At 64.0% G+C, this 27,223-nt stretch overlaps 1 protein-coding gene across 2 annotated transcripts; it reads right to left on the bottom strand.

Annotated features, from left to right (window-relative positions):
* Positions 1-297: 297 nt before the first annotated feature.
* On the bottom strand, positions 298-27,104 carry USP20 (ubiquitin specific peptidase 20). 2 transcript variants are annotated; one of them, XM_081151836.1, is made up of 25 exons: positions 27,036-27,104; positions 20,442-20,552; positions 19,206-19,302; positions 18,314-18,367; positions 16,761-16,823; positions 16,132-16,263; positions 15,717-15,813; positions 15,209-15,278; positions 14,058-14,171; positions 12,566-12,644; positions 10,946-11,372; positions 10,463-10,603; positions 10,093-10,208; positions 9,685-9,857; positions 9,174-9,268; positions 6,607-6,640; positions 6,372-6,417; positions 5,883-6,063; positions 4,903-5,029; positions 4,404-4,573; positions 4,241-4,322; positions 3,228-3,336; positions 2,265-2,367; positions 1,167-1,238; positions 298-697 (listed from the first exon to the last, which is right to left on the bottom strand). In XM_081151836.1, exons 3-25 carry the CDS (start codon positions 19,284-19,286, stop codon positions 537-539), a joined length of 2,727 nt encoding a protein of 908 aa, XP_081007962.1. In that variant the 5' UTR covers positions 19,287-19,302; positions 20,442-20,552; positions 27,036-27,104; the 3' UTR covers positions 298-536. The 2 variants fall into 2 exon arrangements, with proteins under 2 accessions (XP_081007962.1, XP_081007963.1); XM_081151837.1 differs by lacking the exons at positions 18,314-18,367; positions 27,036-27,104 and having other exon boundaries at positions 459-697; positions 20,442-20,527.
* Between the last annotated feature and the right edge of the window lie 119 nt (positions 27,105-27,223).

Below are 27,223 nucleotides of genomic sequence, written 5' to 3'. Positions count from 1 at the left end.
CAGCCTGGGATGCGGGAGCCCCTGGGGACCGCGGGCAGTCGGGCGAGGCGGGCGCTGCCCCGGCTCCAGCTCCGCCCGCGGGTGTCGGGTGCTGGGCCAGGGGCCCGAGGGAGATGCCGGTGGGCAGCAGCCTCCTGACCCTCTGTCCCGAGGCCACGGCTGCTGAGAGCTCGGGGAGAGGCCGGGGGCCTGGGCTGTCCAGAGGGCAGCTCGGAGGACAGATGACCGCAGCGGCCTGTGGGCCTCCTGGGACCGAGACCCAAGCGGGCGCCGCAGGCCCTGGTCCTCGGAACCAGCCTGAGGGTGTGCTTCCCGCCCCGGTCTCCCTGGGACCCTGCCAGTCCGCCTCGCGCCCCTGGGCTTCCGGCGCCCCCTCTTCCAGGCGCAGGCCCCCCTCCGCGGGGCCGTGCGGTGCCTGGTCCCCGGCCGGGGCGATCGCGGGCCTGCGAGGCCTCCTGGGAGGTGTTCAGGGACCAGCGCTGGGGGGACGCAGAGGGTCTCTGGAGGGGGAGGGACGTGGACGGGCCCAGCCGGGGTCACAGGGCCCGGGTCTCGGCTTCGATCTTCTGCTCCCCGTGCAGGCTCTCGGGGTCCTGCAGCTGCGCCACGCTCTGCCGGAGGGCGATCTCGGGGCCACCGCCGTACAGGCTGTGCAGGTAGGCCCAGGTCTCCTCGGAAATCTGCCCGTAGTCGGCGCCTGCAGGGCCCAAGAGGCCGTGGTCGGCGTGGACTGGCCTCGCCCCCTTGCGCCCCTGCCCTGGATGAGGCCGTGGTCTTGGCCATGGGGGCTCCGGGAGGGGGGGGGGCAACCCGGGGCTTTTGGGCAAAGCTGTCCAGTGGAAACTTTGGGGTATTTTGGTACAACTTCCATTCTCAGAGGACCTAGAGAGCACACCTCTGGCTGTGCCCCGCGTCTCCCAAAGGGCACCCACAGGGCAGGCAGGCAGGGCCAGGCCGACAGAGGGCAGTAGAGGGCGGGGCTGGGGCAGAGGGGCCTCAGGACCCACAGAGGCCACGCGCCTCTGCCCACCAGCTGGGGCCCTGGGCCTGGACTTGGGTGGACGTCTTAGCCTGACTCAGACAGGCGGCCGGGGGCTCCAGGAAGGACGGGACTGGCGGCCGAGGGGCGGGGGGGGGGGGAGCCCAGCTGGAGCAGCGAGACTCACCCGGCTTCAGCTGGACGTGGCCGCTTCCCTTCACCTGCGCGATCCTGCTGTTGTCAATGGGCCCGGGGGGCTCTGGAACAGGAGGCTCAGGCTCAGCGCCTGCCCCTCAGGAGGAAACCCCCGTCCCAGCCTCCATGGCCCTCCCCTGACAGGTAAGAGCGGGTGTCAGGTATGCGTCTGATACCTGTGATCCCCAAGAGGCTGTCCTGGGCCCAGGGGGTCGGTGTAAAGTCCTTACGGGCAAGGTGCTGGGGCCACCAAATGCTCACCTGCTAATGCCTGAGAGCAGGAGAGAGGCGCTGGGACCCCAGACCCACAGAGGGACTGCCTAGGACTCACTAGTTTCTGACCCGGCGGGGGGGGGGTACAGTGCCCGGTGGCCGTGGCTCGAGTCTCTGAGGGCAGCTGCCACTCGCTGAGCACCCTTACCATGTACCCCAATATCTGACGAAATCCTCCACAACCGTGTGAGATGAGATGGGCTCAGAGACGGGAAAGTGACGGCCCAGTCAGAGCGGGCCGAGGCAGAGCCAGGCCTCCAGCCCAGCCTTGCCCACGAGAGAGCCGGCCTGTGGGGCTGGAGGGGGCCGAGGGCGGCCGCACCGGGGCACCGGGGCACCGGGGCAGGGCTCGGGCTCTGCTGCTTCTCGCTGGGACTGTGGGGAACTCGGGGAGCTGCCTTGTGTGAGGCCTGTTTCCACCTCAGTAAACGGGGGGGTCAGAGGACACAGCGTCCTTTCCTAGGAGCCTATAGCCACCTGACAACTACGATCTATTATTTAGGGCAACAGAATTCCCACAGGGAAGGGCCTGGCAGGAGGGACAGCAGCCTCCTCGGGCATCACCGGAGAACACAGGGGGAAAGGGCAGGGCACGCGGCCGGGCCTGGCGTGGGGCCGGCTGGAAGGGCACCTGCCGCCTCTGCTCGCGCGGGAGGGCGGCGGCCGAAGGGGGTGGCACCAGAAACCTGCCGCACAGGCACAGACCCCGCGGCCCCCGCCGCCTCCCGGGACACTCCCAGCAGCCCCGCAGCCCGCAGGCCCTCCTGGCTGGCAGCGCCCGCCCCAGGTGCCCTGGCAGAGCCCCTGCTCCACTCACCGTTGTCCTTGCCCTTGACAAAGGCCTCCCACTCCCGGAACCACTGCATGCTGATGCAGTAGATGACCCCCGGCGACTCCTCTGCCTGGAACGCCTTGTTCAGCTGGGCCGGGCGGGGCACAGGGGGCAGAGGGGGCGTCAGCGTGAACTCCCAGCACCGCCCAGCGCCAGCCCTGGCTCTCAGACTCCGCCAGACCCGCGGGGCACGGACTCGGAGCCCCCAGGCAGGGCCAGTGACAACGAACGTCCCCCGACCTGCCGCTCACAGGCCTGCCACTAACATTCTGGTGAATCTTTCCCATAACTTTGTAAAAACTCAGCTGAGATCACTCGGTCGATGCTGTTTCCCCACCTAGTCGCACATGAGCTATTCTGTCATGTTTCAGGGGCCACAGAGTAGGGGGCCCTGTCGCGTCTTTTGCCCAGCCCTCCACGGGTGTCTGACGGATGGGCCCTGGGCCCCCCGTTCTGAGCTGGAACAGGGGCGGGGAGCTCGGGACTCGCCCTCCCGCCCGTCTGCTCTGCAGAAGCCCTTTTCCTGAACGAATCACACTGGGTCCCGTTTGCAACTCACTCAGCTCACTGAATGCACCTTTCCACACCGGCTTGTTTTCAATAGGGGGGCTGTGCCCCCCAGGAAACGCCTGCCAGGCCCAGAGGTGATCCTGGTTGTCACCAGCATCAATTAGGGGCCATGGACGCGGCCGAACCTCCTGCGCTGCACGGGACAGCCCCACACAGCTGCACCCTGTTCCTCTAATAGCCGCTCCCCAGTCTGCCAAGCGCATGGGCCTGAACTCACAGCCCAACCCCTCTGCCAGTGAAAACCTTCAGCCTGGCCACCCTGCTCTCCCACGGAGCACGGCCTCCAAGCAGAGCCTGGCTGACCCTTGTCCCCAGGTCCCTGCCTGTCCCCTGCAGAGGCTGGCAGCCGGCCCCCCAGCCGCCCCCGCCTGCACGCACCTTAATGAAGGTGTCGATCTCAATCCGCCTGCGCTTGGCCAGCGCCTCGATCTCCACCTGGCAGATGGAGCAGACGTACAGGTGGTTCACGGCAGGGCCGCCCCCAAACCTGCAGGGGGCGTGGAGGAGAGAAACAGGCCCTGAGGGAGGTCCGGGTGGGGCAGACAGGAGCCTGCTGGAGGGTGATTACTGCTCCCGCTCGGCCAGTCCTCCTCCAGGGAGGCTCCCGACACGGCTCCCTGGCGCCCTGGGCACAGTCTGGTTACTGTCTGTCTTCCTCATTAGACTGACAAAGGTGCCGGTGAACTAGGGCCCACAGTCCCCAGCAGGGCGCCTGCCCCAGGCCGTTGGGTCACAAAGGACACCTAACATTAGCTTCCTCTCCTGGGCAGGGGCTGTGGTGGCCGGAAGCCGGCCCGCTGGACCCCGAGGACAGCGTCCGAGGGGGGCTGCAGGTCCTCGTGCAGGCAGGAGCGTGGGTCCCACAGGATTTGGGGTGCAGCTCCCTGTGGGTTCTGTCTCACCCACAGGGCAGAGTCTGCGCCTGACCTGCAAGTGGGTGGGGCAAAGCCAGTCCAACAAGAGGCCGGGGCAGCCTGTCCCTCCACACCTGTCTCCCGCTTGAGGCCGTGGCACATCCTGCCTGCCTAGCTGCAGAGTGACCGGGGCCTGAGTAGGTCCTCAAAAAGCCACAGGCTCTTGGTCTTGACGAACTTGAACCCAGAAGGGCCCCAGCGGCACACGCCCCAGGCCACCTGGGCTGGGCCCTGCGGCCAGCAGCCTGTGGGAAGGACCCGTATGCTCGCTTTTGCTGAGCCAGGTGTCTGCCCACTGGAGGCACCTTTGTCAGCGCGGACCCAGCAGCAAGGGAAGCCCTCGCCCTGCTGAGTGGTCTGCCGCCGAGTGGGGGACGGCCTGGGAACCAGCGTGGGGGGCGCGGGGGTCCCACCCGCTCTCCCTCCCTGCCCAGCTGCGGGACGGCCGGGCTCCGGCAGGGCTGCCCGGGCCCTCACCTGTTGTACAGATGCTCCCACACGCTCTGCGGCAGGATCACCACCAGGTCGTCGATGTAGTGGTACTTGTTGGGCGGAATGCCTGCGGAGGAGGCGCAGGAGGCAGAGGTGGGGGCTCGGCCGCCCGCCCTGCCCCCCCCCCGCCGCGGGGCCGTGTCCTCACCTCCGTGGGAGCAGAGGAAGGTGTGGTTTGTGATGGGCCCCGGCTCCGCGAAGGTGTTGAACTTGTTGAGCCACTCGCGGGACACGTAGAAGCGCAGCAGGCTGGGCTCCCGCAGGGCGGCCAGGGACACCACCTGCTGACGCTCCCGCACGGCCTCCTCGCTGCTCTTCCTGGGGCGGGAGACGGGCAGCCCTGCCTGGGCGCTCCAGGGGTACCTCAGAGGCTCCCGCCTCCCGCACCCAACGTCCCGACCCCCTCGGTGACCCGTCCGCATCGCAGCCGCCCCCCCCCAGGGTCCTGGCCCCGAGGCCTCCGTGGAGACCCAGCCCCAACCTCAGGTTTCCCACGACCCCAAGCCACAGGCTCTTTCCTAAGAACGTGAACCTTCGCCCTGGGCCTCAGCACCCCCCAGGCTCCGCCCTCCCGCCCCGCAAAGCCTCCGTCCAACCCGGGGGGCAGGCGCCCGAGGCCGGCCCGCCCGCACCTGCCGGGCGCACACCTGTAGAAGAGGACATAGGCCTCGGCGCCCTGCACCACCGTCTCGTGGACCTCGGTCACGTACTGGTCGTCGAACTCGTACCACTGCCCATTGATCACGTTCTGGCAGTAGGCGATGTAGTGGCCACCTGCCCGGGGGGCAGGAGGTCACAGGTGCCCTGGGGAACGTGCGGGCCCGGCACTGGGGGGCAGGCGGGTCGCAGGGGCGGGGCCGGGGCACTGGGGGGGCAGGCAGGTCACAGGGGTGGGGCCGGGGCACTGGGGGGGGCAGGCAGGTCACAGGGGCGGGGCCGGGGCACTGGGGGGGCAGGCAGGTCACAGGGGCGGGGCCAGGGCACTGGGGGGGGCAGGCGGGTCGCAGGGGCGGGGCCGGGGCACTGGGGGGGCAGGCAGGTCACAGGGGCGGGGCCGGGGCACTGGGGGGGCAGGCAGGTCACAGGTGCCCTGGGGAACGTGCGGGCCCGGCACTGGGGGGCAGAAAGGTCACGGTGGGGGGGAGCGGGAGCAGGGGGGGCAGGCGGGTCACAGGGCCGGGGCAGGGCACTGGGGGGGCAGGCGGGTCACAGGGGCGGGGCCGGGGCACTGGGGGGGCAGGCAGGTCACAGGGGCGGGGCCGGGGCACTGGGGGGGCAGGCAGGTCACAGGGGCGGGGCCGGGGCACTGGGGGGGCAGGCAGGTCACAGGGGCAGGGCCGGGGCACTGGGGGGGCAGGCAGGTCACAGGTGCCCTGGGGAACGTGCGGGCCCGGCACTGGGGGGCAGAAAGGTCACGGTGGGGGGGGCGGGAGCAGGGGGGGCAGGCGGGTCACAGGGCCGGGGCAGGGCACTGGGGGGGCAGGCGGGTCACAGGGGCGGGGCCGGGGCACTGGGGGGGCAGGCAGGTCACAGGGGCAGGGCCGGGGCACCAGGGAACCAGGGAGGCAGGCAGGTTGCAGAAGCCCCGGGGAGCGCGGCGGGGCCGGGTGGGGGTGCCTGGACTCACTGCCCGCCGTGCCGTGGTGGCAGATGACAGAGAGGAGGTCGTAGGTGGTGACCTGGGACGTGCACTCCTTGGCGAGGAAGGGGCGCAGGTCCAGCCCCTCGAGGGGGAAGGAGACGTGGCTGCTGATTTTGAATGAGTACATCACCTCGTGCCTGAAGCGTTTCAGGTGAATGCACAGGATCTGGGGGAGCCGGAGGGCTGGTCACTCCAGGGCTGACCAGGGCCCTGTGACCCTGGGTCCCCGACGGGTCCACTGTGTGACCCACTCGGGTCTCGTCATCCCAGTAGGAACAAGAAACCCAGCGGCTAGAGGCTCCCCGGGCCCAGGCTGGCTGACCGGGAGCCCCGTCCACCTGCCAGACCCCCGAGAGGCCCTCCGCCCCCAGCAGCGCCCCCACGGGCCCCTTCACGCGGAGCTTCCGAGCCAGGGAGGCTCAGCCTGTGCCCAGCGGCCGCCTGTCAGTGCGGAGGGGCCGCGGCCTCACTCACCTCCGGCAGCCGCAGCACCTTGCAGTACTTCACGCCGTTCCGCAGCCTGGGAGGAGGGGGCAGCGGGCAGCGGGCAGCGGGCAGCCCCGGCACCGAGGTGCCCGACTAACAAGCACCCCTCCCCCCACCCGGTCACCTCTGCGAGGTCAGGATGGAACCTCCTGGGGAGCCCGGGCCGGACCACAGGGGGTGGGGGCGGGAAACTGGGGAGAAGCCCCCGGACGTGCACACTTACTTTTTACACCGTTCACAGCTGTACATGTTGTCACCTAGGGCAGGAGACACAGACAGGTGGACGGAGGCGGGAGTGAGAGGCAGAGTGCACGTGGTGATTTATGCGCGAGAAGCAAAACCACAACGTGCAGCCTCCAAGAGACAGACTAAATTATATATTTTATTTTATAATGTTAGAGAGAGGAAGGAAGAGGCAGAGAGAGAGCAACGTCGGTCGGTTGCCTCCTGCATGGGCCCCCTGCAGGGATGACCTGCGGCCCAGGTATGTGTCCTGACCGGGGATCGAACCTGCAACCTTTCTGTGTCCAAGACGATGCTCCGACCAACTGAGCTGCACCAGCCAGGGCAAGAAACTTACTTGAGCTTAAAGGGCACCCACAGGCTGAAAGTGAAGGAAGGAAAAGATGCCCCAGGCAAATTGTAACCGAGAGAGAGCAGGAGCGGCTACGCTTACGTCAGGTAAGATAGACCATCGGTCAAAGTCAGCTACAAGAGACAAAGAGGGTCGCTACGTTGCTAAAGGGGCCAGTTCTTCAAGAGGATGTGACCACTGTAAATACATATGCACCCAGCCCTGGACGACCTGAACATTTAAAACAAAAACGAACATAACTGAAGGGAGAAAGAGACAGCGACACAATATCAATAGGGGACTTTGATGCTCCACTCTCAACACTGGGCGGAGCATCCCGACGGAAAACCGAGGAGGGAGATCAGACGTGAGCAGCCCACAGCTCACGTGGACCTAGCAGGACACTCCACCCGCAGCAGCAGAACGCCCGCTCTCCAGAGCGGAGCGCGGGCTGGACCGCAACGCGAGCCCTAACAAGTTTAAGAAGATGGAAATCATATCTGGGATCTTCTCCAACCACAATGGTATGAAACTGGAAACCAACAGTAAGAAGAAAACTAAAAAACTCACAACCACCCATGGGGCAAAGAAGAAATCAAAAGGGAATTCGGAAAGTATCTTGAGAAGAATGGAAATGAAGATATGACGTCTTGGCACCAATGGGGTGCAGCAAAAGCAGTCCTAAGAGGAAATTTCATAGCAATAAATGCCTATAAAAAGGAAAAACTGAAACAACCTCACTTTAAACCTCAAGGAATTAGAAAAATAAGAATATAAAACTAAGAGTTGTGTGTGTATTTTTTAAAGATAAGCAAAACTGCCAAACCTTTAGCTAGGTTAACTGAGAAAAAAAAGCAGATTCAAATACACAAAATTATAAATGAAAGAGGAGATGCTACAGCTGCTACCACAGAAATACAAAGGGTCACAAGAGGCTGCGCCAGCATGCTGGGTAACCTAGTGAAATGGATAATTTCCTAGAAACATACAACCGACCAAGGCTGAATCGTGAAAAATAGAAAATCCGAACCAACCAGTAAGCACTAAGAAGACTGAAGCAGTAATAAAAAAAACAAAAAAAACACAAAAAACTGCCCAACAAAGAAAAGCCCAGGTGGCTTCACTGGTGAATTCTACCCAACATTTAAAGAAGAATTAATGCCAGTCCTCAAACTCATCCAAAAAATTGAAGGGGAGGGAGCACTCCCAAACTCATTTTATTTATGTATTTATTTATTAAATATGTTTTTATTTAGGGAGAGAGAGGGAGAAGCTGCCTCCTGCACGCCCCGCATTGAGGATCGAGCCCGCGGCCCAGGCACGTGGCCTGACTGGGAATCAAGCTGTGACCTGGTGCACAGGACGAAGCTCAGTCCTCGAAGTCAAACCGGCTGGGCCCCGGCTCATTTTACGAGGCCAACGTTGCTCCGAGACCAAAGCCAGGTAAGAAGGCTACAAGCAGAGAAAACCGCAGGCCGACCGCCCTGAAGAATATACGTAGGACGGGTCTCAGCGAAGTTCTAGCGAAGCAAACTCAGCGGCACAGTATAAACGATCACACACCACCATCGAGCGGGATTTGCCGGAGGTGCAAGGACGGTTGGACCCCAGCAGATCAGTGAGCATGAGGCCCTACGTTAATAGAATGAGGAGTGAAAATCACGTGATCCTCTCGGCAGATTCGGGAAAAACCACCTGACACACTTCCAAACCCGTCTTCTCAGGATAAAAGATGTCCACACACACGGCGGAGAGAGAACAAAACCTAAACATGGTAAAGGCCAGACACGCCGGGCCCGCAGGCACGTCGAGTCCACGGGGAAAGCTGAAAGCCTGTCCTCTGAAATCGGGGCAGGACCAGGGCGCCCCCCTCACCAGGCCTGCTCGACACAGTACTGGAAGCCCAGCCAGGCTGGACGGGGGAACCAACAGAGGACAGCAACGGGTGATCTCAAAGTAAGAAATACTAACAGCCGGTACACTTACGGAAAAAAATGCTCAAGCTCCTCAATAACCAAGGAAATGCCAAATTAAAGCATGGCATCATTTTTGTCCCCCAGGTTGGTGCAAAAAGAAAGCGAGGTGAAGCCCTCCGAGCTACAGGCTGGTGGACTGGGGCACAAGCAGTCCCAGGCCCAGCCTGGGGCCAGGGCGGGATACTGAGGCCTGGGTCCCCGAGACCTCCAGCCCGGGGCTGACCCAGCCGGTCCACTCACCCTTCAGCTCGTCAGCAGCAAAGAAGGCGGCGAGGCAGTCTTCCAGGGTGATGACCGGCCCCCAAAACCAGCTGGGGGTGCAGGAGACCACGAACCTGTGGAGACAGAGAAGGGTGGTAGGGGTGCTGCCAGGGCCTGGGCAAGGGTAAGAGTTAGGACCTTTGGGCCCAGCACTGCCCGGGGCCCAGAGAGGCATCTTGGCCCAGACACCAGGGACCACCAGCCAGCAGCCCGGTGTCCTTAGAGAGTGACGTCACCTCTCCCGAGCCCCCCCTTCCTCATCTGTGAAGGGGCCCCGATCGCGCTGGCTATCCTCTGGGCACAGCGTGAGCTCCCAATGCCGGGCGGGCAAAGCAGGCATCGGGCACATGGGGGCTTCGGAAACCTGGACTCTGCCCTCACCCCCACAAACCCTTGCACTGTGCGGTTGAGGGTCTGTCGCCTGCCCGGCTGAGTCCCAGGAAGGCCGGGCCAGGGCGGCCCCGTCCCCGGCGGGCGGAGGGTGGCATACCTTCGGATGTACTCCACGATGAAGGCAAGCCAGCCCTGGGCGGTGTGGCTGTCCCCGCAGGCGCCCGGCTTGGCCGGCACGTTCTGGTAGATGGCCGAGTGGAGCTTGGCCAGGTCCTCCTTGCCAGGAATGGGCAGCGACAGGTCCTGGAACGTCTCCACTGTGGTGGACACCTGTGGAGGTAAAGGTCAGCCACCCTCCAGGGTTCCGCCCCGCTCAGACCCGGCAGAGTGGGCACCCCGAGCCCCGGCCACCCGCTGGCAGGTGTGAGGCAAGGGGGCTTGCTCCCCAGCTCCCGGACAGGGCCTCGCCCCTCGGGAAAGGCAGGGGCATCGGGGCAGGACACGCTCGCCCCCCACCCCCACCCCCACCCCGAGGGCCTCTGCGCTGCCAGGGGCGGGCGCTCACCCGGTCGCAGGTGAGACACTGCACAAGGCTGAGGATGGAGCCGTCGAAGACGTCGGAGATGACGCTGCGGTAACACTGCTCCTTCCGCCGCCGGCTGCCCGGGCTCAGCACCTGGGCTGGGGGCACAGCAGGGACCTGGGTCCAGCCCTCGCTGCCCGCCTGGGGCCAGGGTTGGGAGCTAGGGCTTGCGTGGCCAGGGCGCGGGGTCGAATCCCGAGCCCCGGGGCTGGGTGTGCGCTTCACCTCCCGGCACCTCCGTGCGTGTCCCGGGTGCTGGGGGCTCCAAGTCACCGCGTGGGGAACGCGGCGGCCACGGCAGGGCTCCCCCCCCCCCGGCCCCGACCCCCGGCCCCCCCCCGACCCCCCACACCTTTCTTGCGCACGTAGGCCGGGCCGGTCCTCACGGGGCTCGCGCGGGGAGGGCCGCTGGCCGGCTTGCTGTGGCCCTCGTGGGCGTGCGCGGGGCTGCAGGGCCGGGACGCGGCGCGCATGTGGGCCTCGTTGTCGGGCTCTGGGCAGAGAGGGGGCGCGCTGGGCGGGCGGCCAGCCCAGCTCCAGGCCCCTGGGGGGAGGCCGCGCTGGCACCGCCTGGGGGGCCGAGGCCTGGACCTGCTGAGTGTCCCGTCTGCACCCACCCGCGTCACGCTCGCAGCGGAGGCTCAGGGCGCCCAGGCCGCGCTGAACCCCCTCCCAGCTCCCTCAGATGGGTCCGGACACATCCTCAGCCTGTCCCTCACCCAGAAGTTGGGTTTCCTGGTAGAAACCCCCAGGGCGGTGGGGGACCTGAGCGGCGTGCCTGGCGCACAGTAGGTGCTGGGCCCTGGGCTGCGGTGCCCGGGTGGCTGGCTGGTACCTGGGGTGTGGCAGGGGCTGGAGGCCCGCGGTGACGGGGGCCGGGCCTCCGGGGGCCAGGGGCCCGGGGCGGCCAGGGCCGTGTCTATGTCGGCATCTTCGTCCACCTGCTCCGAGCTCCTGCGCCGCTGGCCCCGGGACAGCCTGCGGTCCTTCATGCGCTCCTTCTCGGAGATGGCACGGCCCGCCTCCTCCGCCAGCAGCAGCTCCGCCTCGGCCTGCGAGCCGCGACCCTGCCCGTCGCCCTCGCCCCTGTCGCTGCTGGAGTCGCAGGACAGAAACTCGTCCTCCGAGGGGCTCCGGTCGCCCTCCCTCTTCTCCTCCGAGTCGCTCAAGTCCGAGTCCCGGGCCTCCATCAGGGTGGCCACGGGCTCCTTGAGCTCCTCGTGCAGCTGGTCCATCAGGCAGCGCAGGAACTCCTGGGTGTCCTGGGGGCGGGGGCTGGGTCAGCGGGGGAGCTGCCCCGGGCGCCCTGCGGCCCCTGAGGCTGAGGCTGAGGCCCAGGCCCGGGACCCCGGTCACTTCGCCTGGCCTGGCCTTGCCGGTGCACTGTGGGCCCCTCACGGAGGCCTCTGTGGCCGTCTGTCCTAACCCCCATCCTGCTGGGCACACTGAGGCTCAGAGAGGCTGAGGGCCCCTCGCAGGTCCCACGGCAGCTGTGAGGTGGCAGAGCCGAGACCCTACTGCGTCCCTCCGACCCCAAGCAGATGCCCTTCACCCGTATTCCTGTTTCCAACTCAGCACCGGAGAGCATAGGTGTCAGGCTTAGCCACTGAGGTCACCTTGCTCCCTGAAGGAGGGGACCTGGGGGCAGGCAGGGAGCCCATGGAAGGAGGAAGGGGACAGGGAAGGGGGCCCAGGAGGGCTCCTCTGAGCTCCACGGGGAGCACCGCCATCTGCAGGCCAGGCCGACATCCTTGCCTGCCCACCCCCGGTTCCCCTGCTCTCCTGGGCCAGCCGGGCCCGCCTTCCCTACCATGGAGCTACCTCCCTGCAGACCTGGGCCCTGCTGGGACTACGCTGTCACTTCAGGTCTAAAATCTCAGTACTGAAGCTTCCGTCCTGTCTGCTCTGTGACTGTCGCCAGCCCAGCGGGAAGCCGGGGCAGCAAGGGCTCTGGCCCGGCCTGTCCCTGAGCCCAGCCGAGAGCAGGGCGCACAAGAGGTGCTTTCAAAGGTCTGAAGATGGTGACGGCAGCTGGCTTCCCAAGGCGGGGGGCACCTGGAGCCGTGCTCCGCCCTGGTCCACGGTTTTATGCAGGAGATACCAGTTTCCAGGGGGTTCTCTAGGTTCCCAAACATGTGGTCAAACGTCCACTTTAATAGAGGTGAGGCCCTGCCTGTGCGTTCTGAAGGCAGTGCCGCCGGGCAGACTGCGCTCAGGCCGCCTGCGCTCAGGTTTTCCTACACCGCGCACCAGCCACTGGGCAAGTGACTGGCCGCCGAGCCTCGGTCTCCCCATCTGCCAAGTGGGGAGAAGACCAGCAGGTGCTAGGAGGCCCCCATGTCCTCGATGTGAAGGACTCGGGCTGGAAGGAGCCACCTCACGGCACCCAGCCCCTGCCGCCGCTCTCCACCCTGGTAATGGCCCTGGGCGTCCCCGGGCAGCTCGGACGGCCTACCTGCTGGGCGTAGCCGCGGAACATCGGGTTGACCAACTTGATCCCGTGGGACAGGCTGGTGGGAACCACGTAGCTGGGGCTGTGGGAAGACCAGACCGGTTAGTGCAGGTGGTCTGCGGGGGCCCCCAACCCCCTGGGGGCTGACAGGCAGCCAGCCCGTGAGGGGATCGGACTCGGCAAGGGGTTTGCGACACTCCTGGGAGGTGGCGACCGGGCGGGAGGCCCAGCAGGCTCACGCGTTTCTAGTCTAGAAAGAAAATGTCAGGTCCCGGCTCCCCAGACAGGGCCCGCGGTCGGTGGCACCAGTTCCTGCTAGTCCGTGCCGAGCCTACTTTAACACTGTTTTCATTCTAAGACACTTACTGCGGTGTTTCTAATTTCAAAAGTCATACATGTTCGTTATGGAAAACTCTAGCACGGCAACGGGAGGAGGGTGGGCAATACTGTAGTCACTGTGCATGGTGCCAGGCGGGCGCCGGAAGTCCCGGCGGCTCCCTCCGGAGGGAATACAAAAGTCTCACCGCTGTGCTGTGCGCCCGACGCTAAGAGAGCACTGCATGCCCGCTGTCATTGAAAAATAATTTTAAAGAAGCTAAAATTTCAGAGGAGCCTAACAAGGAATCATTACTATCACCAGCAGCGCCCAGAGGTAACTGCCGTTGAGATTTCTAGATTTTTCCATGAAAATACAGACACATATACAAAATCATACACACTGTACGTACTTCAGCAAACTTGGTCTCTTCCAGCACTGGAATTCTATCACACCCAGTGCCTTATAATCTGCTTCTACACTTAATACGTCTCTGTGCCCTCATTTTAAATTATTCCTGCCCGGCCGGGCGTGGCTCAGTGGTTGAGGGTCGACCTAGGATCCAGGCGATCAGGGTTCGATTCCCGGTCAGGGCACATGCCCGGGTTGCGGGCTGCAGCCGATCAATGACTCTCATCATTGATGTTTCTGTCTCTCTCTCTCCCTTTCCCTTCCTCTCTCTGAAATCAATAAAAGATATATTAAAAAATAAAAATAAATAAATAAATAATTCCCGATTCCGACTTTTCCTGGAGAAACAGGGCTAATCCAAGTTTCTGGTCTTTAAGCTCATTTCAGGCTGAGTGAAAGTGCCACCCACCGGCCACCAGCTCCCCGCGTGCACAGTCCTGGCTGAGACCCAGGGGGTCGCGCTGGGTGCCGGGGCCCCAGCACGCACCCCTGTGAAGCGGCTGCCGGCTGGACCGGCACCAGGTTCAGATTCTCGCTCCGTCTCTCACGAGCCGTGACCTCGAGCAGGACACTGCGACCCGTCTGAGCCTCCGCTTCCCCGGTGCGTCAACCGGCTGGCGGTGGGCTCGGGGCGCAGGCCGCCCAGTGCTGCGGGGTTGGCAAGAGCCGGGGGGGGGGGGAGGGGGGCTGGTGCGTGAGAAGAGCCCGGGGGCAGCCGAGCGGCAGTGCCCGTCCCCACGCAGCCGCCGGCCAGGGGCTGTCGCTCACCGTTTCCTGTGCCAGACCTCGGACACCAGCTTCTGGTAGCTCTTGCACAGGGCGGGCTTCTTGTCCGTGCGCACGAGGCCTCCGCACTCCAGGAAGAACTGGGTCAGCGGAGGGCTGGGGAAGGTCACGGGGAGTGAGCGGGGCCGCGTTGGAAAGAGCCCGGAGAGGCAAAGCTTCCTGGGGGTGGGGGGTGCTCCTGTGGGGGGCGCTGCACCCCCTAGGGCCAGAAATGCCCGCGGGTGACTAGAGGGATCCCACCTGTTATGGGCTGAGCTGTGTCCCGCCCCCAAATTCACGCGTTGGCGTCCTAACCCCCAGGGCCTCAGAACGTGACTGTGTTTGGACACAGGGTCTTTGAAGAGGTGATTAGTTAAAATGAGGTCATCAGGGTGGGACGTGACTGGTGTCCTGTTAAGGAGAGGAAATCTGGATTCGGGGGGAGGGGGGCAGGCGGCCGTCTCTCTAAGTCAAGCAGAGAGGCCTCGGGGAAAACCAACCCTGTCGAGGCCTTGATTTCGGACTTCCAGCCTCAGAACCGAGGCCGGTTCTTCAAGCCCCGCGTGTTCAAGCCCCGGGCCTGCCGCTCAGGCCGCCCCGGGGGCCTGTGGCTCTCTGCTCTGGCCGCCCTGGGGGACTCCTCCAGGCCCCCCCTGCCCTGCAAGGGGCTCCCACTTGCCCCGCCCATCAGCCCGTCTCTGGAACCTTCCTGAGCCTGAAGGCATCTCCCCCACTGCCCTTCTCCTTATATTTTAAAAATTTGTCTCATTACATAAGAAATAGACATTCACCGTGGAAAAACCAGAAAATATGGACAAGCCAGCGGTGACGCTCGGCCTTGACGCAGCACCTCACGAGGGCTGCTCTAGGTCTCGGGGCGTATCCTGCCCGACTCCTCGGACCTTCCCATTGTTTCCCATAAACCACAGGCGGTGGGCGTCTCGCACAGGACTCTCCACCCCCATCACCTCCCTACGCCGAATTCGACAGGAGGGGAAGCGGGGTCAAAGTGCACGTGTGTTCAGGGGTTTCGATGCGGGTCCACGTGCACAACGTCCACATACACGCTCCCGTGGCACACGCAACATGGTGTGGGGGCTGCTGCTGGCATTTCCAGGCTCCCGGGACAGCCCCAAGGCAGGGTGGCAACCTACCAGTTGGACAGGGCCTGCAGGGCGGCGTTCATGTAGCAGGAGTTCCCCAGGTTCTTCATGCCTGTCAGGCCTGGGGACAAGGCGGGGGGGGGCAGGGGGGGCAGGTGAGCGCCCTGCCGGCCGGGACCCTCACAGCTCGCTCTTGGAGAGGAGCTGCGCCCCCGGGGCCCAACCAGGGGCAGACACGGGGGCTGGTGTCCCACCCCAGAGACCCGCCAAGTAAGCTAACGTGGTTCCCGCTCACCAGCCACGGTCACCTGAGCGCGTCACGCAGGACAACTGCGCCCCCCCCACCCGCCCGCTGCGCGCACTGTCCGGGTGAGAGCCCGTGCGGAGCGGCCACCGTCCCAGGGCCCCATGGCAGAGGCTGGGCAGGACGGCCAGGCCTCCGGGACGGCTGGGCTCCCAGGGAAGCCGCCACCTATATGGGCCGCCCAGTGCCCGGAGTGTCCTCGCCCAGAGCCGAGCCCCCAGCCTGGCCCCCAGCTCCCCGTTCTGGGGCCGTTACCTCGAGGTTTCAGGTCATCGTCCTCGGACTCAGACTCGCCTTCGTCGGCCACGGCTATAGGCACGGCTTTGAGAGGGTGGGAGGGCAGCGGGGAGTCCTGTTCAAGACGGGGGGGGGTGAGGGGGGTGAGGGGGGCCGCGAGCCGGGGGTGGGGAAGGAAGCCCGGCCGCCGAGGGCCCCACTGAGCAGAGCCCTGGTGGCCTCGCCCTGGGAACTTGTGTTTTATTTACAATAATGAACAATAATCATTTATTTTATTTGTAATTAATTCGGGGGAAAATAGAAACAAAGACCAACAACACCGGGAACAGACGCTGTCCCGGACCCACGGATCCAAGCTCCACCGAGGCTGGGGTCATCCTGCCCCACCCGCGACACCTGTTCCCACCAGCGGACGGGCCCCCACACCCCTCACCTGCTCGGGGAACTTGGGTGAGGCGGCCGGCAGGGGAGCCGCCAGCCGCTGCTCCAGGAACACCTCCTTCTCGCAGGCGTAGCACCACAGCCGGAACGTGGTCAGGTTCACCGTCAGGTTGTGCTTTTTGGCCTAGAAGGCAGGATCCAAAGCAAGGTCAAGCGTCCGCCCGCACGCGGGAGGGTCTCGGGTTCGATTCCCGATCAAGGACACACACCTGGGGTGCAGGCTTGATCCCCACGTGTGGGAGGCAACCAATCGATGTGTGTCTCTCACATCGACGTTTCTCTCTCTCGCCCTCCCTCCCGCTCTTTCTAAAAATCAATGGAAAATATATGCTCAGGTGAAGATTAACAAAAAAAATCATAATGTGAAGGACACACTGGCCTGCACAGGGGCTGCCCCGCTCCCGGCTCCCAGCACGAGGCCCTGTCAGCACCGAGGCCTGGAGCCCCGAATCTGCTCCCCTGCAGGCGGGAATGTCCGGGCTGCCCTGCGGCAGCTCCGCTTCTGTGCCGTGATCATTCCCACTTTATAGGCCCAGCGGGTGGACGGGCCGGGGGCCGCTGGAGCTGGGTTTGAGCGCCGGCCGCCCCGACTGCGCACCACGCTCCGGCCGCCACACTCACCTGCGCGTGGATGGTGCTGTGGTCAGTGAAGAACTCTCCGCAGCCAACATAGGAGCAGGAGACCTGGGGAGACAGGAGAGGGGCGCGGACTCAGGCTGGCAGGAGGGCGGTGCCAGCGCAGGGAGCCGGGTCCCCCCCTCCACCCGAGAGGACTCCGCCCAACAGGGAGGCCCTGCCACTCTGCAGGGACACAGGTCTACAGCCCTCGAGTTCTCAGGAATGGCCACCAGGAAGACGGCCCCGTCTCTGAGTGAGAGGGGCAGGGTGCCCTGGGCTCTCCCGCAAAAAGCCCAGGCAGGGCCACAGCTAGTCCTGGGCAAAGACCCTCTCTGCCTCCACTTGTCCCCGTTCACCGATTCCTGATGGGCCAGTTATCGGGCTCGGCATTTCCAGCGGGGATGCCGGGGTCTCAGCCACTTTCTAATGGGGGATGCTGAGTGGGCAGAGGCGGTGGGGCCCTGTGCCGACCCAGTGCCCCGCAGCGCGGCTGGTGTGGCCCCGATGACCTCGCCTTTGGCCTTGGCCCCTCCTCTCCAGAGCCTACCCACCCGCCAGGCCCGGCTCAAGGCCTCCCCACCGCGGCCTGCACCCCAACCACGGCCGCTCCTCCCCAGGAGCGCTCGGGGGCGACCCCTGCGGTCAGCACTGCGCAGGCTGCCGAGGGCCTTTCCAGGCACAAAGGGCGCGTCGCTTTCCGATGAGGCTCCTGTGCCTGTCTCTCGGGGGCACTGGGGCTCCCAGGAGCTCGGACCGTGTCTCACACTCCCTGCTGTCGCCCTGGGGCCCAGACCGTGTCCTACAATCTCTATACTGAAGGTCGGGACTAAAGAATGAAGCCACAGTCCCCGGGGGACCCTGTGTCTTCTGCAGACACAGGCGAACTGCGATGTCTCCACCCCCTCAGGCTGCCTTTTTTCCTGCGCTTATTTGTTTTTAAAGAAATTTTAAGTATCAGTAGTTTTTAGTATGATTTTAAAATGCATACGTGTAGAGAATTTGAAAAAAACTACAAACTGGAGAAAAAAATTTACATTACCCATAATTCCATCACCCACTGGAAACCGTCACGTTAGGGTGTGTCTGTCGGTTTTAATAAACCGTAATCATCAAAACACAACCGGATTTTACCGGACACTGTCGACAGCCACACACCCTGCTAAGCCTGTAACAGGCATCGCCTCCCCAATTTCTACCCCAGCCCCACGAAGCGGGATGGGCGTCGGTGCCGTGGCCCCCACTTTACGTGGGACAGGCTGTGACGAGAAGTGCCAGGGCTCAGAGCAAGACGCCCACAGCGAGGCCCACAGCCCGGGCCAGTGGAGTCCGGCCTCCGGTGCGGACGGGCCGTCGAGTCTGGAATCTTCTCAGACCTGCTCCTCCCTCTTGTCCTTTTTAACAGCGGCCAAGGCAGCCAGCCAGGGACTCGCTGACCGGGGCCCTCTGGCTTGGGAACCGCACCGGAGCCGTCTGCGCCCTGTGTCCCGGCCCAAGGTCCCAGCTGAGCCCCGGGGTAGGCGGCGCTGCACGCCCCGGCCGCGGCCAGGAGCCCTTACCTGCAGACAGGCCCACAGGTTCGGCCCAGAAACGCCACAGGACTGACAGGTTCCCTGCGTGAGGCGAAGGAGACAGCCCAGTGTGACAGCCCGGAGACGCCCCGAGCCCCAGCCCACGCCAGCCCGGGGAGCCGCACGCCTGCCCCCGCTGGCCTCACACCCTAAATGTCTGGGCCCGAAGGCTCTGTGTGCCTCAGAAAGGCCCTCGCCAGCCGCCCATCTAAACTCGGTGCCCGTTTTACCCTTTCCGGTTTGGATCTCGTTTCATGATGGGCCTGCAAGGACACTTCCACCAAAATCACTCGAAGCTGAGACCCCTTGGTCGGCAGTCTCATCGCTACGTCTCCCTTTCCCCCCTCCGTCTAGACTGTGGCTCCGTGTCTGGTCTGTGTGCTCCTGGGACTTCAGAGTCTGTACAGATGAGGAGCCCGATGTCCCCGCTGACCACAGAGCACACCAGGTTGCGGTGGCCTGGGTGCCGGAGCCCCCTTCCTGTCCGCCAGCGGCTCCCCTTCTCGCGTTAACAACAGGCGCGTGAACCCGCTGGGCACCCGGCCGGCTGCAGACCGCTTCCCTGTCCTGTCCCCCACCCAGCCCGTGACCACGGAGCTCAGCCCTAGTTCATGGGTGACAGCGAAGGCGACAAGTGCTCCGGCAGCTAAGGGACAGGGCATCGCGCCCCCAGGTGCATGGGGAGCAGGGGTGGCTCGCGGCTGCTGGGACGCGGCCTGGAGCCTCCTGGGCAGACGCCAGCTTGGCCTTTTGCTTTTACACAGAAGGATCTGCGAGGCCCTCGGGGAGCCAGCCCTGCTGCTGCTCCAGAAACGCTCGTCCCCCAGGAACGCAGAGGCCCCGAGCGTGGGCCTCGGCCCCGTGACCGCTGACCCTGTACCTTAGATTTGAGCAGCAAGTCGTCTTTGGTCACCTCCCCCATGGAGTCAAGGTGGGGGCAAAGGTCCCTGGAGTCCCCCATGCTGGCCCGGGCTCACCTGCAGGAGAACAGAGTCGCAGGTCAGACGCGCGGCCACCGCTAGAGGGAGGCAGGGAGGCGGGGGGTAGAGGGCGCGACCTTGGCCCGGTCCCCGCTCAGCCACAACACCGCCGGTGAGCCGGGAAGCGGCCTAACTTCTCCGGGCCTCAGTCTCCTTGCCTGGGAATTAGAGTGAAGGGAACACTCCCCCCCCCCCCCCCCCCCCCCGGGCTGCCTGGAGGGTTCCCAGTGGTGTGTGAAGAGCTGGGGAGACCGAGTCAGCCCTGGGGGTTGTGCCAACACCACCTTCCCGGCTGAGACATGTGCTACACACACCCCAAAGGGTATGCGGGGCCTCCCGGTACATTTTTGGCAACTTCCTGTGAATTGTAATGATTTCAAAAGACTATGTTTAAAAACAAGTAGCTGAATAGCTGCTCCCCCCACCCCCGTATTTTAGCAGGAATCACACCCAGGAATCGGATTCTGACTCTCGCTCCCAGGAAGGTCAGGACCAACCAAACGTGTAAGCGGGGTGGAGACAGGTCCGCTGGAGCGAGGTGGACCCCGGGTGCCTCCCACACGCCCCCTCCCCGCCCCAGCGGTCAGCCAGGCAGCCCAGGCTCCCAGCCAGGCGGGAGTTACGGGCGCGAATGCGACGCCAGGCACCAGACAGGCGCCTCCCACGCATCGTTCCGCTAAAAGCTTCCCGGGACCCGAGGCAGCGCGGTCGGCCCAGGTTTAGGGACTAGGAGAGGGGCCCTCCTGTCCGGGTCGCAGGCAGGAGCTGACCCTGAGACCCAGGCCCATCAGGCTCCTGCGGCCCCTGCTCTCGGCCCGTCTAACTCCCTGAAGCCGCAAACGCGGGCGGACACGGACGGAACTAAGCACGAGGCACTCCCCAGCGCCCACCACCTCGTCCCAGCCACTAACGGGCGGCCAGCTCTGCTTGGCTCCCCCTCCACCCCCAACTCCATCTCCTCTGCAGCAAATCCCAGACATCGCATCGGTTCACTCGTGTGTGCTTTTCTAAAAGAGGACTCCACAGAAGGGGGAAAAAACCATAAACACAATTCCATTGTTTTTCCTAAAAAGAAAAATCCACGCCCCCTCCTCGGATGGCACCTGAGGGCCACACCCGAGGGGGGCCGGGCCTACCTCTGTGAGCAGCAGCGACACCCCCAGGAAGCAGCCGACATCCACATTCTCTGCTGACAGCCGACAGTGGAGGCTGCAGGGGGCTGGGGTGCGGGGCCTCTGGCAGGGAACCTGGGGGACAAACCAGCGTATGTCAGGCAGTTCCATTGTTATAAAATCACCAGCACGGACCAGTGGGCCAGTGGACCTCCACCAGTCACTGCTGGGCGTGACCTTTGTGATTCCAAGACGGGAGACCTTCCAGGGTCTGCAGGAGAGGGACACGGGGCCTCCCCAACTATCCCTCCCTGCGGCAGCCACAGCCCCGTAACCCTCAGGACAGAAGGCTCGGTCCCCTCCACATGCGCCACTGGGACCCTCAGATCATCCTCTGAGCCTCCTGATGACCCCATGCTGCTCAGAGCCCCTGACCCCCAAGTCTTGAGCAACCCCAGGCTACAGGCACGCCGGGGGTCAGCCGCGCGTCACCCCGCCCCCCTTCCCGGGTGGGCCACGGTCTCCCAAGATGGGGGCACGTCAAAGAGGGAGAGACAATCAGAAGCTAACATTTAACATGGTCATGTGACAATGACAGGGTTCGAGGCTCGAAACTCCAAGCCTCCTCGCCGAGGCCGGTTTTTAGGTTTTGCACGGCTTTCGCGGAGGCCGCGTTCGCTGGACGGCCGCTTTCCCGCGCTACGTGGAGCCGCAGTGCGTGATTTGCTTGCGTGTGTTTTTACGTGTCTTTGGTATCTGTCCCGTGTCTCCGGCCACGTGGTGGAGCCAGGTAATAAGCTTGAAGCCCGGCGCCACAAACGGCGCCCAGGGCAAGGACGACGGACGGGCGAGGCCCACTCCCGATTCACACGCGCATCCGACTGTAGTGCTTAAGTTCTGCAGCTTCAGAGAGGGGGAGAGAAAGCCCTGTGCTAAGAGCCCTGCAGGTGCTCCTGCTGGCCCTGCTTTAGCGATGAAGGGGCAGAACCGGAGCCCAGAACCTTGGCCAGGGTCACCCCTCAGCTCTGAGCAGCGAGTGGGGCCTGGTGAGATCCGCCCGCAGGCGCCTCCCTGGAGCCCAGGTCGGCAGCCTTGCTCTGTAAGGAGCAGGCAGCAAGTGCTTCAGGCTCTGCCGCCAGGCCGATCTTCACCACCTGTTCTTCTTTCTGTTTTTTTAACCCTATCTTTTTTTTTAATATGTTTAATCGATTTTTTGTGTGTGTGAGAGAGAGAGAGAAACGTCAACGTGAGAAAGAAACATCAGTCACCTCCCACATGCACCCCCGGGGATCAAACCCGAACCTGGGCATGTGCCCTGACGGGGAATGGAACGGGTGACCTTTGGGTGCACCGGGTGACCTTTGGGTGCACAGGGTGACGCTCAACCAACCGAGTCACTCCGGCCAGGGCCGTATTTTTTTCTAGTAATCCAGGGCGCACACACAGAACACAGAGCCACCCAGCACGGCGCTGTTTACGACAGGGGACGCCGGATGTGACCTCGGTGAACGGGACGAATAACGGGGCAGCCACGCACGGTGGTTCCACGGAGCCAGGAAAATGATGAATGGCCCTGGCCAGCCGAGGGTAGGTCCCCGGCCACAGGACCCTTACCCGACGGGCGCCTGTGGGAGGCAACCGATCAAGGTGTCTCTCTCAGCGATGTCTCTCTCTCTTCCCTCCCTCCCTTCCGCTCTCTAAAAAAAAAACAAACCCCAGTGGAAAACATATCCCCGAGTAACAACACCGAAATGCTAAGCGTTCACAGCAGACTTTTTATCAGTGGGAAGGGTGCACTTATGCATAAACCAGGGAGCCATCCGCCGCCACCCCCAGGCCCCGGGCGCGGCAGGCAATCGCGTGCTACGATTGCACACGGCCCACGGCGTCCCCACAAACACGTGGCGATGGCTGCGCTGCGACGTCACCGGGTTGCCACGGCCACCGCCTCAGTCGGCACCAGGGGTTTTCGGCTCCATTCTGTTCCCGTGGCAGCTCCGCCATGTCCCCAGCCCCTCACTGACCAAAAGCGCTGGGATGTTCCGGACCCCGGCTGGGGCGGGATGGACCCAGGCCAGATCTCAGGACCTATGCCTCTAAAATGCACACATTTTACTGCATGTATTTTCCACCTCGGTAAGGTTGGCTCAAGCACTTCAGACCACAGCTCGTCTGCAGTGACAGAAAGCCGCTCGGTGGCTGCCTGGGGCCAGGCCGGGGAGCAAAGAGGCACCGAGATGCCACTGGACAAAACTCTTCAAACGGGTGCAGTTTACTGGGTATAAATTATACCTAAAAAAAAAACACACTTAAAACCCTGAAGAAAAAAAAACACACACTTTAAATAAATGGCTGAGACCTATACCAACCAACGCGGACAAATCTCAGAAAACGTTGAGGAACAGAAACAAGTTGCAGCACCTCACGCCCACCGGGCGGTCCTGCCGCGGCAAACAAGGCGTCCTGGCGTTTGGGTATGTCTTCGACCGAAGGGGAAATTGCCGGGTGGACATGGATGTTAGAACGCCCCGGGTGAATATTGACAAACGTCCCTCCAGAAAGAGTAACAAACTCACCTGCCTGCCAATGCGTGCGAGCCTGCCCCGCACAGGAAGTTTAAGGCTTATTAACTTTAAAAAAAAAAAAATCAATGGCTAAAATCCACTTACGTGATGGGAAAAAGCTGAGTGGTGGTCCCCAAACTGTGGGCGCTTAACATCCCGCACGCAGGCCCTGCAACTCGGGAAGCGCAGGCGTCGGCAGGCCCGCACCTCGCTGGCTCAGCAGCCCAAGCGGTTCTCGGGCTTTATCTTGGGGCCCAAGATAACCCTGAGCGGCGCCTCCTCAGGGCGGGAACCGGCCAGGCCTGGGCCCGCCCTCCCGGGGCTGAGATGCTCTTTCCACGCCAGGAACCCGCTGCAGCCACTAGGGACCTTGTAATGCTAACGGTCCCGCCTTTGATTCCCCCACCGCGTTCACCCCGGAGCTGAGGGCCACGGCGGGACACAGCCAGCCCTGCGCTCGGCGCCTCGCTCTTGCCACCTGCGAGCCGCGTGTCTTTGGATAAATCACTGGACCCTCCGCAAGCAGGGCTGTGAGAGGACAGTGAGACGGGAGGGATTCACCACAGTGGCTCCTGGTCACGTGGACTTTCAGGGCGGCTCGGAGTTTGCATTAACCTTCACAGCAAGAATGCTCGAAAAATATTTAGCACCGTAGTTTGTGTTATTGGCCGTGTTTTATAGATCGGTGGCCATGCAAGTCCCACGGCCTGCCAGCCCGGCCAGGAAATGCACGGCGAGGACCGGACGCGACACCGGCAGGTGACTGAGGCGCTGGCTCCGAAGTCTCCACGCTGCTTTCTAAGGCCCAAGCTCACCTCCTGGTGCTTTTGACATCAAAGTAAAGCCAGGAAACGGGACCCCAGGGAATGGGAAAATCCTTCAACAGCCTTCCTGTCCCCAGGCAGCCAGCAGGGCTGCTTCCGGCAGCTCGGTTCCCTTTCTCAGCACAGGCTGAGAAACTGATCCAGATGAAAGGCACTATAGGGACATGGCAGCCCGGCCGGCGTAGCCCAGCGGCTGAGTGTCAGCCTATGAACCAGGAGGTCACGGTTCCATTCCCGGTCAGGGCACATGCCTGGGTTTCGGGCTCGACCCCCAATGGGGGGCGTGCAGGAGGTGGCCGATCAATGACTCTCTCTCATCATCGATGTTTCTCTCTCTCTCTCTTCCTCTCCCTTCCTCTCTCCGAAATCAATAAAAACATATTTTTTGAAATAAAATTAACAAATAAAGAGACATGACAAAATTGGATCCTGGGTTAATGGGATGAAGGGTATTAGTGGGACACGGACTACGTATTAGGTAATAATGTTTGCTGTGGGCTGAATTGTGCCCCCAAATTTATATGTTGAAGCCCTCACCCCCAGTAACCTCAGAATGTAAGCTTGTTTGGAGACAGAGTCTTTAAAGAGGTAATTAAGTTCAAATGAGGTCGTTAGAGGGGGCCTGAATCCAGTCTGACTTAAGAGGAGGAAATCCGGACACACGCGGAGGCACCGAGGACGCACACGGAGGAGGGGCCCCGTGAGGACACGGCAAGAAGGTGGCCAACTACAAGCCAGGGAGAGAGGCCTCAGCAGGAACCACATCTCTCAACACCTTGACCTTGGGCGTCCAGGCTCCAGGCCTGTGAGGAAACAGGCCTCTGCGGTTTACATGTCGCCCAGTCCGGGTACCTTCCCGCACCCCGAGCAGACTAACACGGAATTGTACCGACAGTCACGTTTCTGAAGCTGGAAACTGTTTTCTGGTTGTCAGAATGTCCTTGGTCTTAGATGTTTCCCCTGAAATATTTAGAGGTAAAGAACCACGGCGTCTGCAACGCGCCCTTAAATGGAGCAGCAATAATAGTGACGCTGAGAACAGGCGTGTAAATGTATAGAGCAGCCTCAGCACAGCCACCGGGAGCGCCGGCCGCTGCTCCCGGGGTGAGGGAGCAGGAGGAAAGGCGGCAGGCTGGCAGGCCTGGCAAAGAGCCCGCCCGCGCCGCCAGACGAGGCTTTTAAGACGCCTGGCCCTGGATAAGGGCGGGCACTCTTCCCTCCCGGGGGCCTGCACTGAGAGGGGAGAGTGCCTCCCCGGGGACGCGGCGGGCAGGGGTGCATCCGGGCGGCACCGGCTGATTCACCCCTTTCCTGAAGGTTCCAGATCCTCCCTCCTGCCAGCCAGGAGCCGAGTTCCTCGGGGCAGGAAGGGTTATGCTGCCAAGCCCTCCCCCGCACAAGGACACCCCTGACCCGGTCCTCACATCAGCCACCCCTCACCCCACACTCCCGCACCCCTCTGACCCTCAGAACGTGTACACTTTGCCTCCCTCCTGCCCCCCTTTTCCCCAGTAGACTTCCAAGCAACTCCATTTTCCCTAAACCCCCAACGCGTTCCTTCCTTTAACCCGGTCCTCTGACCCTCAAAGCGGAACTGTCACCTCCTCCTGCCTTGGCAAGTCCTGCTTCCCACGCAGCTCCGGCTGTCCTCCTGGGCCTTCCCCCCCTTGCCCCCCGCCCCGCCCGAATGGCCCCATGGACTGAACTGATGCGAACGGACCTCGTGAAACCCTCATAACCACCCTGGGGGTGGGCGTCGTCGGAAGCCAAATCCATCCCCATCGCTAGAGGAGGACTACTGGAGGCTCAGAGAGGTAGAGCAACGGGCCGGAGGTCACACAGCCGCTCTGAGCCGTCCTGAGCCTGCTTGAGGAGTCCATCTGTCTCAGTCCAGGGGAGGAAACAACAATCTCAGAGGAGGCTGCTCCAGAGGAGAGGCAGGCCTTCCAGAAATGCCCCCCCGGTTCGGGGTGATCTTCCAGGAGAGGGGACCGAAGGCGGCCTCCATCAGCTCTGTACCCCCCCCCCAGGCAACCAGCTCAAGAACAGCAGCTGCAGCAAACATGTCCTGAGCTGCGACCAGCCAGGCCCTGTGCAGGGCAGGCAGCAGAGGGGGGCCTGCGGGTCCCTGCCCCACCCCCCACCCTGCCAATCGGGGCATCTGCACCTCCCGGCCCGTACCTGCGCCTCCCGGCCCGCACCTGGCCTCCCGAGCTCGCACCTGGCCTCCCGGGCCCGCACCTGCACCTCCGGGCCCGCACCTGGCCTCCCAAGCTCGCACCTGGCCTCCCGGGCCCGCACCTGCGCCTCCCGGGCCCGCACCTGGCCTCCCGGGCCCGCACCTGCGCCCCCCCGGGCCCGCACCTGCACCTCCGGGCCCGCACCTGGCCTCCCGGGCCCGCACCCGCGCCTCCCGCCCCGGGCTCTCGTCCGCAGAAGGAACGGTGACGGGCAGCCCCCCGGGCTGTGGGGGGCGCCCCGCGAGCAGGTGCTCGGCCCAGAACCTGCCGCAGCGAGGCTCGCAGAGGGAGGGCGGCCCCGCTGCGAACAGGGGACCTGCTGTTCCAGGGGCTCCTAGAAGCCCCCGAGCCACTACTGACGCATCTGTTTATTTCCCACGCGTGTGCGGATGCCCGGGCTCCGCATGAGCGGGATCCCCACGGCATCCCGGCGTGGAGGGCAAAGGGCACAGCGACAGCGCTGGTGACAAAGGACCAACACGGCCCCCCCCAGGCCGGGGAGGCGGCGCTGAGCCCCAGACCTGCCCAGCGGCGCAGAGCATCAGCGCGCCTCTGGGGCTCGAGCGGCTGCGGGTCCCGGTTCGCGGCAGCCGGGGCGGGACTCGCACCCCCCGCCGCTCGTCGGCCCCTTTGTCCCTAAAGGGCAGGCGCACACGCCGGGGCCCGGATCCGGGGGCGGCACAAGGCAGCGCCCCGAGACGCCACCCGCGAGCTTTCGAGGCGGGATCGGGCCCCCGCAGGATAAAAGAGACGGCGGCCCCCGTCCCGGAGAAGCAGCGAGGCCCCGGGGGCTCAACGTGGGGCGACGGGACCCCAGAGGACCCCCACCCCTGGGCGCCGGCCGGAGGAGGGGGTCCCGGGCTCCGATCACCTGGCCGCGGCGTTCAGCGCCCTTGGCAGGGCCAGGCCCCGCCGATCGCGAGCAGCGCGGGGTCGCCGCGGCCCCGAGAGGCCCGGCCCCCGGAGCCGCCGCCGCAGCCTGACACTCACCTGCCGTCGCTCCAGCGCCGCCGCAGCCTGTCAGTCAAACGCGCCCTCCGCTGAGCGGCCCGGGGGCTGGGGGCCCGGCCTGCCGCGCCCCGCCTCCTCCCCCTCGGCCGCCCAATCGGGAGAGGCCTGCGCCACGAACGGGGCGTGGCCACCGGGCAGCGCCAGACGGGCGGAGCCAGGTGGGCTGG

Source organism: Miniopterus schreibersii (genome assembly GCF_964146895.1).
Source record: "Miniopterus schreibersii genome assembly, chromosome: 11".
Lineage (NCBI taxonomy): Eukaryota > Metazoa > Chordata > Mammalia > Chiroptera > Miniopteridae > Miniopterus > Miniopterus schreibersii.
The sequence above is the reverse complement of the archived record's forward strand: the minus strand, read 5'-3'. Positions and strand labels throughout refer to the sequence as shown.

What these genes read in the sequence shown, in the direction of transcription:
- USP20 (XM_081151836.1), bottom strand. Translation starts at nt 19,286, where the DNA reads ATGGGGGACTCCAGGGACCTTTGCCCCCACCTTGACTCCATGGGGGAG. An exon ending in AGGTGCTGCGGCTGCCGGAG is followed by an intron (nt 6,064 to 6,371) that starts GTGAGTGAGGCC and finishes CGGCTCCCCCAG; the next exon opens with ATCCTGTGCATTCACCTGAA. An exon ending in CCACGTCCAGCTGAAGCCGG is followed by an intron (nt 698 to 1,166) that starts GTGAGTCTCGCT and finishes TGGGCCCTGCAG; the next exon opens with GCGCCGACTACGGGCAGATT.